Raw genomic sequence first — 10594 nt, 5'->3', positions numbered from 1 at the left:
AAGCGATCGCTCAGTTTTTTCCCTGTTTGCTTTGAACACCCTCCCTTTCCACACGTATCCGCTATTTCGCGAACAGTTCAGCTCACAGACACTCGAACCTAGCCGTGATCTCACCCGGAAATAGTCATAAAGTAATGCGATGACAACTTATACAGTCGAGAATGTTTTAATGTATTGCAAATATCTTCTCGCAGAACTCCTCTCCTAGGCCGTAGGCTATGAACTGCGTGACTCTCACTCAGCTTGCGCATTCCTCCATTCCGCTGGGATGACGGTGCACTGGACGTATTGGCTGCCTGGTGTAATTGTTTCACTTTTTTCTTAACAGCGTTCGTTTGTTTGGGCATGAGTATTTAAACGATTTCGGTTAATTTGATTTGTCTAGGTTTTAGTTTAATTGTTAATTTTATTCTCCTTAGTAATTAATGGGTCATAATTATTTAATAGCGTAGGCTAGATCAGTTCGTCAAATATGTGGACAATTGAAAATTATTAGAGATTAGACAACTATAAAAGTTCTGCTCATTTTTATTAACCAAATGGTTATTTTTTATGTTCCCAAGCTGTTACTCTCTTTCCTTTTTTAGTTCTTCAAATGACCTGGTACGCCTTTTTATTTACGGCACTGTGCTGTCATCTAGTGGTAAGGCTAATTTCCATCTAAACCTAAATATTATTTTGACTTCATTCAGCCTCATTCTGTATAAAAAAAAATTAATATTCATTTTATATTTAATTTTATTGCAGGCACCTTTTACTTCGTTACTGACACATTTCGTTAGACAAACAAGAATGATAATGCACTTTATGAAATAGGGAAATTGTTAAAAGCTTATTTCTTTCAGAACAATATCCATTAAGTTTACAGACAAGTTTTTCTTACCTGTTAATTTTTATAAACTTTTGAAGTGCACTCTAAAACGTGAATGTAAATGTAATTACAGTAATTATTTGAGTCCCTTTAATTTGCTTTAGATGTTTCATAAATCTGGCCTGGTTGAAAGCACTACATGTGACAGACATTACATGAATTCAGCCAAAACCGATAATTCAATGAATGTATTTATTTATTATTTTGTCGTAATGAAATAATTTTAAAACAATTTTGAGTATAAAAAAATCTATTCAATTTGGATCAACTGATATTTTCTTTTTGCATTAAAGAGATAGTTTGCCCAAGACTTTTTTTGTCATTATATTTACTCTCATGTCATTTGTTCTAAACCTGTTTCTTCTGTGGAAAACAGAAGAAGATATTTTGAAGAAAGCTGGAAACCCGAAATCACTGACTTTCGTATGTTTTCCTACTTTAGAAGTCAGTGTTTATGTTTTCAGCTTTCTTCAATCTTCATCCCACAGATGACTCTATACATGTGGAACTGTTTGGTATGTTTATATTTATTTAGAGAATGACAATATGTGTTCATAATAATTTCACTCATGTTGTTAATGTATGAAAGATGCTTATGTGATTATTGTAGACTAAATGGATCCACACTTTTTTTTCTTTGTAACTTAAAGGGGTAGCCCGGAAAACAGTACTTCCATTTTTCACTCATTCCATTTGATTTCATTAAACACTTTGTTTAAGGAATATAAACCAACCTAACTACTAATCGCATCATCTTTAACTAGACACACATGACACTTGAAAGGAGCCCCCATGCCTAGTGCATAATAATGGCTATCATAACATAATTTGAGAACCTTGGCCAAGTATAAAATTGCTTGTACTTTTTTTTGTTGCTTAATTAGATTTGAGGTGTTTAAAATACTCAATCTCAGGAATGACTGTACTGCTGTAATTAACTATGTAGATGGAGGTTTGAAGGTTATTTGCTAATTGTATGCTTTTTAAACATATTATCATATGCTGAAATAAGGAGCATGGTATCTTAACATCTTCTGTAGTATTTTGTTGTTGTTTGTAGTCCACAGAATTAAATAATTTAATGATAGTTCTAAAAAAATCGAACAGATGTTAAAGCTAGCATATGTTTGATTTCTGCATAACGTTTCTGATTCAGATTCAAATGGTCAATAAATCATCCCCTTAGAATTATAAAGTTCTATCCGACATATTTGTCAAAATTGAGTTATTCACATATTCTTATTAAATGACGACTTATTTACATTATGGGATGTTTTTTTATAAGTTGTTTACATTTTAAGACTTTTTATTTAAAAACAAATGTTACACATATACTGTTTGCTATATGGAATGCAAAAACTTTGAAGCTCAATATCTCCAAATCATTCAGATTGCAGATAGAACCTTATAAATCCAAGGTGACAAATGTTAAATCTTCATGTTTTTTTTCCATTGTGTTGTTTACTAAAAATATAATATAAAACCAATTATATGTTTTTGTATTTTATATCTTTTTTTATATATATCTTGAAAGTGTTTAACATGCACAATGTAAAGTAAATTACATACAACTGATAACATTAGAATGACCTTGGTGACAAAGGTCGTTCTAAGGTCACTGCTTTATTTCAGCAAGAATCTCTTGTCTTCATTATCTTCCAGAGGGAAATGACACATCATTTATTTTTAGCTGACCATTTCTGAACCTCATTATAACATTTTCGTGTTCCTTCTAGGGTGAAAGGGTCGTCCATACAAATTGTGTGTATACATTTCCTATTTACAAACGAGTGTGGCATATCATAACACACCCCAATAATAATCTTGGCATAGAGATGCCTATTTAATGTCGTCTATTGTTCATCAAAGGTAATAACACAAAACATCACGTAGGGTGAATCTTCACTCAATGTCCAATTGTAAATGGAGAAAAAATATAAAATGAAACCACTGACCAAATTATTATGAATTCTGACAAAAATCATGTCCTTCATAACAATTGCCGGATTTTGTGCAAATCAAATCTTCGACTATTTTCCTGTGCATAGAAAACACAGCTGACCCTTCTCCCCTTTTTCAATAGACGAGGGGCACGGGAGCTCTTGGAAACCACTGCGTCCAGTTTAAAGCTTTCCTAACAATCTTGGGAATTCAATTGTGTGAAAACCACTGGGAAACCGACAGCATGTGTCGTGACGCGAGGTCAGAACAGCGGAAACCTCAGGAACATCATACATATTCTGGGCTGAAGAACTCATGAATTAGTAATCCCAAAACGTAAGGAATCTTGTGCTGCGTCGTTGTGCATCGCTGCCACAAAGTAGCCTACTGTATTTTCAAAAAAGAATAATTTGAACGATTCTTTTTCTTTGATTTAAATCAGTTTACATCAAAATCATGACATCATAACAAGGACAATTATATTTTAGAATTAGTGCTGACAAAGGGGACGCGTGCAACAATAAATATTGAGAAAAATCAAATAAACCGCACAAGCAAGGCTTTAGGCTTATGTTGACCTATAATATTCACAATTAAAGCAATCAAACTGCATTACAAATTCGAATTATGTTACATAATGTGTAAAGTATTGACCATGCACCGAACACTTGAAACTTGATTTAGTCGTAACTGGGTGCAAATCATTTGGCATGCATAAACTTTCTGACTCTTGCCTTTCGGTCAGCTCCGCACCTAAATAGGAAGCGCACCATTGGGCCGGGCATTTGTGTTGCTCAACTTCGATTAAATTTTTTTAGTATTCCTAATTGTGCTCAGCATATATAAATACACATCTCATTATATTTGTTCATGTACGTTAGATTAGTCAGCACAAATCTGGAGCATATTTATAAATATCCACAACGGTCCAAAAACTAGTACACCCAAATTTGTTATAAAAAACAATATATTAAATACTAATTTTAAAAAAGGAAAAATCAAGAGAAGCAAAATAAAAAAATAAAAAATTTAGTTGAAATTTTGGAGTTTTTTTTTTTTTTTGCAATATTTTGCTTCAATTTAATTGTATTATCTTTTGATTTCTAAATATGTTTTGTGGCAAAAATATTATTTTAATAAATATATTTGTTTAATAAATCTCTTTTGTTTAAATGCACCAAAATACATTTTCTATATTCACTGAGAAATGGATGAAAATGTATGTGTGTGTGTGTGTGTGTGTGTGTGTGTGTGTGTGTGTGTGTGTGTGTGTGTGTGTGTGTGTGTGTGTGTGTGTGTGTGTGTGTGTGTGTGTGTGTGTGTGCGTGCTAAGCTAGAAGTAAATAGAACATTAATCTATAAACAAATAATTTTAATGCAATTTTTGAGTTGTCCTGCAGGTGGCTGCGCGTGTCTCTCTGCACTTTAGTCTTCAACAATTCCTAAATACTTTTTGTTAACGCAGCGTAGATTACCCAAGCGTTGTAGAAAAGTTGTCAGTACTCTGCAAGAATATTACAATATGTTAAACATTTGGTTATAATTAAAATTCTGACAAAAAAAGTTAAAAGTCAAAATTGATTTAAATTCATAGACTAACGTTAAACATGAAACATAAGCCTAAATAAAGTCAAAATGACAAGCGATTAGACAATCAAGCTTTAAATTCCGAAAGTTAGACTCCACGGTTCTTGTTCTTTCTTCTTATTATTCTTCAGTAATTCTGCACAATATATTACTACTATTATTATTATTATTATTATTATTATTATTATTATTATTATTATTTAATTCTAAATTATTGCACGTACACGAAAGAATAGCTAACTATTTTAATACTATTTCTATATTTTCACATTTTACACATCTTACGTTTAAGTCCTACTTATAATTGTCAGTTTCTTTGCAGTTAGTTGAGCAGTTTATATGATTTTCTTTGTCATTGAAAAATGTTTCTAATTACAAACACACGTGCGCTGCAGATGAACTGCCTTGAAGAGGAGCAATACACCTGTACATCTCCAAAACTATTTAAGAAGGAGATATTTTGTGACAGCATTCCGATGCGCTTTCACAAAAATAGGCCTACATAAACACTTTAAAGGGGGCCCACCTTTAACTCACAATGGCCTTAAGCATCCTGTATGCGGGCGTATTATGTGATGCACACCTGGCACCTATAATGGCTGTGGTTGACGGAGGGATGGGGCCAAGGCCTAAAATAGTTAAAAATGGAAAGCAATCGTCATCTCTTGAGCAGAATTTTGCAACTATTATTTTTTCTTTGAGAAAATAATTTCTCAAAATAATCACGTTCTTTTTCGTCCTTTTTAATTCCTATTAGGCCTATTTTTTGCTGTTATTGTTATTAGGCTATTATGAGTCTGTTATTTTTATTATTACTATTATTATTATTATTAGTTTATTATTATTATTATTATTATTATTATTATTGTCTTTATTTTAAGTCTATTGTTGTTATTATTAGGCCTATTTATGTTACTATCGGTAGTAGAGAAGTAGTAGCTAGCCTATATGTAAATTAAGATAAAATAACGGCTGTCATATATTAATTTAACAAATGCACTAAAATGTAGCTAAAACATTGTTTGATTCAACCGTAAGTTTTAAAACCGTGAGCAAACCTTTTGTGTGAGCATATTTTACAAAATAATAATAATAATGATAAAATAAAAATGTAGATATGACGCGTCAGGAGCGCTCAGACTTTCCTGTCTTGTGGTGGCCTACGCGCAAGAAGAAAGTTATCATTAACATTAACATAAACAACAACATTAAGACATTAACATACACTTTTGAGTTCCAAATGCTACAGCATTTGTAAATTCATTGTAAAAATTATTTATTGAAACAGGTCTAAACTTTATTTGCACATTCATGTTGTATATTTATTCATCATCATTGGTCTATGAAATATATAAAGAAACAAATGTATTTGTATTAAAGACATCAAAATAGGTTGTTTCAGGGTTTGTTTAATTGGGCTTGCGTAACCTACAATTAAATCGTGCAAAAACATGCACTTTATTTAACTGAAACACTTTATTTAAAATTAATTAGGCTATCTGTTGGATTGTATAGTCGCTTCTCATATAAAAATACGAAGTTTTTTAGACGCCTACTGAAAAGTTTTACAGCAGTTGTATTCTAGCACGTAGGCTAAATGTAATGTGTTTTAGAATAAATGCGACAAATGTAGCTTGAATTAAATAGCTTGAACATTGTTTGATAGCTGCCACAAGCGGAACTACCATAATAGTTTTACTCCGCATAAACACAATAAACATTTTATCCTTTTGGACTTGCGTGACATTGAGCTAAATGATTTGTCTCAAGCAATTGTTTCTTATCTGCAGGCGTAAATTTGCTTATTACATACGTAATAAATATCCAAAATAAGATCCAAAACAGTGACAAGCTGATAAAGAGTTTATTAAAGAATAAAAATTAGATTTATTAAAAATATTGAAAAGTGCTAGTTAAACGCAACCCCAATGTGTCAGACATGATTTTTTTTTACAAAGTACATACACAATTGTTCAACTGGAAGTCACGTGTCCTGACCTTTTTGAGACCCTAATCACGGCAACAAGGGGCATGTGTGTTGCTCACAAACACATTTCCACAGAGCTTCAGTTTATCTTGAGATGCACTGTATCCAGTAACAAAAGCAAATGGAATTAAAAAGAATAACTGGTAAAGGAGTTCAGGGCCCAATTATTCACTCCAGAGTCACTGACAAAATGTTGCGAACGGTTTCAGGTAGGCTAAGCAGGATTTGTAATTATTCCATGACGATGATAACTTCAGTCTGCTGGCTACTTGGCTTAGCGATGCGGTTGAACAATTTATATCTATTCAGAAAATAAATGTCCACGTCTCCCGTGAAAGAAAACATCATTTTGCCATCAATGCCCGTGCTTCCATAATTTAGCTCCAGTAAACGGTCCGTCCTTATTATCAGTCTTCCTAGATGTCGCATATTTGTGTCTTTGTTTTTTGAAATGGCTGGACTCGTCTTATTTATTTGTTGGTTTGTTTTTTTTTACTGTCTTTCAGTGAATATGTTGATGTGTCATTGATCTCGAGATGCCCGAACTATATATCAATCCGCGCGTGTAGTGCAGAGTGTTTGCTCTCGTGATCCCAATATGAGCAGTGCATCATTGAAAGTTCTGCAGGCTGGCGCGAGCAAGCGAACTGCAGTCCTGTTCCGTTACCAGTGGTCACCGGAGGTGCTGCAGCCGTGGCGGGACTGAGTTGCTGGGCGTGCGGGAGCGCATGAGGATGCGTGTGGTGGTGGTGATGATGATGGCTTATGCCGTTGTAAGAGTTTACCATGCTGGGAAGACCTATACTTTGCACGCGCGAGTATGGATTGTACGACGATGGTGCGGATAAGCCTTTCATATTAACGGGACTCACACTCCCACTGCTCACCTGACAGGAGGTATATGACATGGGTGCAGGAGACCATGAGTTATTGATAAAACCAGACTGTAGGTATTTGGGCGGGGAGAGGTAACCGTACCCTTCACCGCCAAAGAGAGATTTGCCTGGCTGGAAATGGGTCGGTGGAGGCCTGAACGGTCTTTTCATTCGTCGTCTTCGCCGGTAGTTGCCCTTTTCAAACATATCCTCGCATGCAGGATCCAGGGTCCAGTAGTTGCCCTTTCGCTCACCGCCGCCCTCCCGAGGCACCTTGATGAAGCACTCGTTGAGTGACAGGTTGTGTCGGATGCTGTTCTGCCATCCCTTCTTGTTCTTCTCGTAGAATGGAAACTTACTGATGATGTACTGGTATATACCGGACAGCGTAAGACGCTTCTCCGAGCTCTCGCGGATTGCCATCGCGATTAACGCCACGTATGAGTACGGTGGTTTCTGGGTCGGGTCGGATTTGTCCGGTCCCTTCTCTGGAGGAGCTTCGTCTTTTGTTCGGTCTTTCTCCGCTGAACTCGAGGTTGTGTCCATGAGTATCATGCCGTTATCCTCGTGGCCTGGGTAGGTGGCCATCATTGCGCACGCAAACCTATACCAAAACAAAATCACTTAATAAAAATTCAAGTTTTGCAAACCAATGTTATTTCGATGGCAGTAAAATCGTCCGTTTGGAGTCATGTACAGATATTTTCTTTACCTTCCCAGTGTTTTTTGTAGGTTAGACCTATTTGTGGAGCTTAATATCAGCGTTAAAGGTTTTGCAAGCTGCTGCTCTTCAGAGTTTCTTAACTAGATACCCCTGGAGAAGGAGGGCAAATTGTGGTTCGGTTTTTCTAATCCCGCCTTCTCTTCCTCCCACTCCCTCACATTCACACATATTTGATGCAGTACGACATAAATCTTCCTGATTCGTATGCCTGGAAAGCGACTAATCTATTTCGCTTCATAAATTCATAAACTATGTCTCTCATCACAACAATTGAACTAACAACTGGAAACCGACACAGTTTAGAAGACATAATTAGTTCGTAAAGCAGGTGCAGAAGTCTGTTGAAGTCAAACCATTTTAAATGTGTAGCCAGACATTGCCTTTAATGAGCATATTTTTTATTGCAAATAATAGCTCATAAAGCATTCAAATACAAACACGAATATAAGAATAGCCTAGGGTCTATTATCCTAATTATTGTTTGCAATATTACTTTGACGGTAATGTTTTATTTAAAGATAATTAGGCTATTATTTAAGACAATGTGACTGATCGCTCAGATCATTTTAATTTACTAAATTGTACAATAAACTTTTCCACTAGGCTAGACCTACCCGAGTCATGCATGCAAAGGTCTACAGTTAAATTAATAAAATCATAAGTCATTGTATAGCCTATGGTGTAAGATGTATATTTACATAACCCATTCAATTTGACGGATATTTCTGCTCCTTTCTATTTCATAAAAACCGGATTTGCGAAGGTAAAAAAACGCTTTAAAAGCAGTTTGTGCATAGCCTATAAGGGGCTTAAGTGATAGATGGCTATTTATAACTCTAATTCATTTTTGAAAATTTCAAAAATGTTGTTTTTACTCTTGACCATTAGGCTAAACAATCATAAAAACACAAATTTAAATAGGCCTACAGTTTACTAAAGTGCAAATGCATAGTAGATGTCTGCGTAGGCTATCTTTTTTTTTATTAAGCTGTTATTTCACAGGTTATTGGCAGTAAGTGTTTTATTAATTCCCGCTAGCTTGCCTAAAATAGGCTACAGAAATGTGGTTTACCTTACTTTTAGGTGACCTGTATTTACTTAGAACTGATAAAGATTCGTGTAGAATAGCAACATTTAGAATATTGTCTTAAGCCAGCTTTTGTCGCTATCTATTAAATAATTGCATAATAATAATTATCATTATTATTATTATTATTATTATTATTATTATTATTATTTACTATTACTGTTAGCCTAATAATAATAATAATAAAAGCAATTTTAAGTTTTGCATCATTTAGCCTATTTATCTCATTTAGGTTTACACGGAGACACTTTTTCAGCACCGTTGGACCTGACAGCTCCTTTACGGACGCTCTGAAGTAATCACATGCTGGCTTGATTAAACTCAGTAACATTGTTACTCCTAAATTATTGAAGTAGAATAAAATACACATGAATGAATTTGGTTTGCAAGCATTTAGAATTCACTGTGATGTGTATAAAACGGCAAATTACAGAAAAAGACGCTTTACATGTCACAACAGTGTCGGTACATAAAATGTGTAGAATTGAAATTAAGTTTTATAATATATTTAAGCATTTAGTTTTGAGCTTAGACATTCGACTGATAGTTGTCACAAATTCAACGTAAAGCCAAAACACAACTCTTAATTCTGATCAAATATGCTCTTGTTCACTCCAAGATTAATAAAGGCTTACTCATTAATTAAGGCTAAGCATTTATCTTCTGTTTATCCTCTTAGAAAAATTAATGAGAAACCGTTGGGAAATATTAGGCCTAAGTTGCAGTACAGTTCAGTACAAGCATGTTTTCAAATGAACGAATTAAAATAGTTAAGCTGTATTTTCGTCCATAATGGGTCAAGTTGAACAATAAGTTTCAGAAAGTTCAGCTTGCTGAATAAATAGAACAAATCAACTGAATAAAAATACTTTTCATGACATTTAAACGGCAATATTAATTTTAGCTTAAGTGGTTATTAAGCTAAAATTATTTGTATAATTATTCTTAATTATTCTATTCTTAATAGAAATATATAATAAGAAATATAGATTGTTTTAAGAGAACATATATATATATATATATATATATATATATATATATATATATATATATATATATATATATATATATATATATTCTCTCTTAAATCAATTAAGAAATCACTTTCAATTTAGTGAGCTTTTAGCCTATTAGTTTTATTAATTTACCCAGGCTATATCAGATCTTAGTTGTAAAACTCACCAGGTTTGTTAAGCCCCCACCACGAGTCAAAGAGTGGAATTTAAATGCTCTTTCAGGTGTGAACAACATCCATCGTTTGTCACAGGCTCAGTGAGAAAAATAATATAGACCGTCTAGAAGCAAGGAAGGAAGAGGGAGGAGAGAGGGGAAAGATAGGCGTTCGTTTATAATGCGTGCATTAGTAACTGTATTATAAAAGATTACTGATCTCCGCAGCTTCTAAAATCGGGGTTGGTGTCATGCGCGCAGACCCTCACATTTAGCTATAGGCTTTTATTTACTGTATTTATTTAGGGCATCTCATAGACTGTTTTATCTTGTATTGTCTTTTAACATAACC

General features: G+C 34.0%; 1 protein-coding gene across 2 annotated transcripts; it reads right to left on the bottom strand.

Moving 5' to 3' along the window:
• Positions 1-6247: 6247 nt before the first annotated feature.
• Positions 6248-10332, bottom strand: foxl2a (forkhead box L2a). 2 transcript variants are annotated; one of them, XM_087283288.1, is made up of 2 exons: positions 10255-10332; positions 6248-7865 (listed from the first exon to the last, which is right to left on the bottom strand). In XM_087283288.1, exon 2 carries the CDS (start codon positions 7850-7852, stop codon positions 6932-6934), a length of 921 nt encoding a protein of 306 aa, XP_087139414.1. In that variant the 5' UTR covers positions 7853-7865; positions 10255-10332; the 3' UTR covers positions 6248-6931.
• Between the last annotated feature and the right edge of the window lie 262 nt (positions 10333-10594).

Source organism: Danio rerio, chromosome 15 (genome assembly GCF_052040795.2).
Source record: "Danio rerio strain M-AB ecotype USA chromosome 15, GRCz13ab, whole genome shotgun sequence".
Lineage (NCBI taxonomy): Eukaryota > Metazoa > Chordata > Actinopteri > Cypriniformes > Danionidae > Danio > Danio rerio.
Note: the sequence above shows the minus strand (reverse complement) of the source record. Positions and strands in the feature narration are given on the sequence as shown.

What these genes read in the sequence shown, in the direction of transcription:
- foxl2a (XM_087283288.1), bottom strand. Translation starts at nt 7,852, where the DNA reads ATGATGGCCACCTACCCAGGCCACGAGGATAACGGCATGATACTCATG.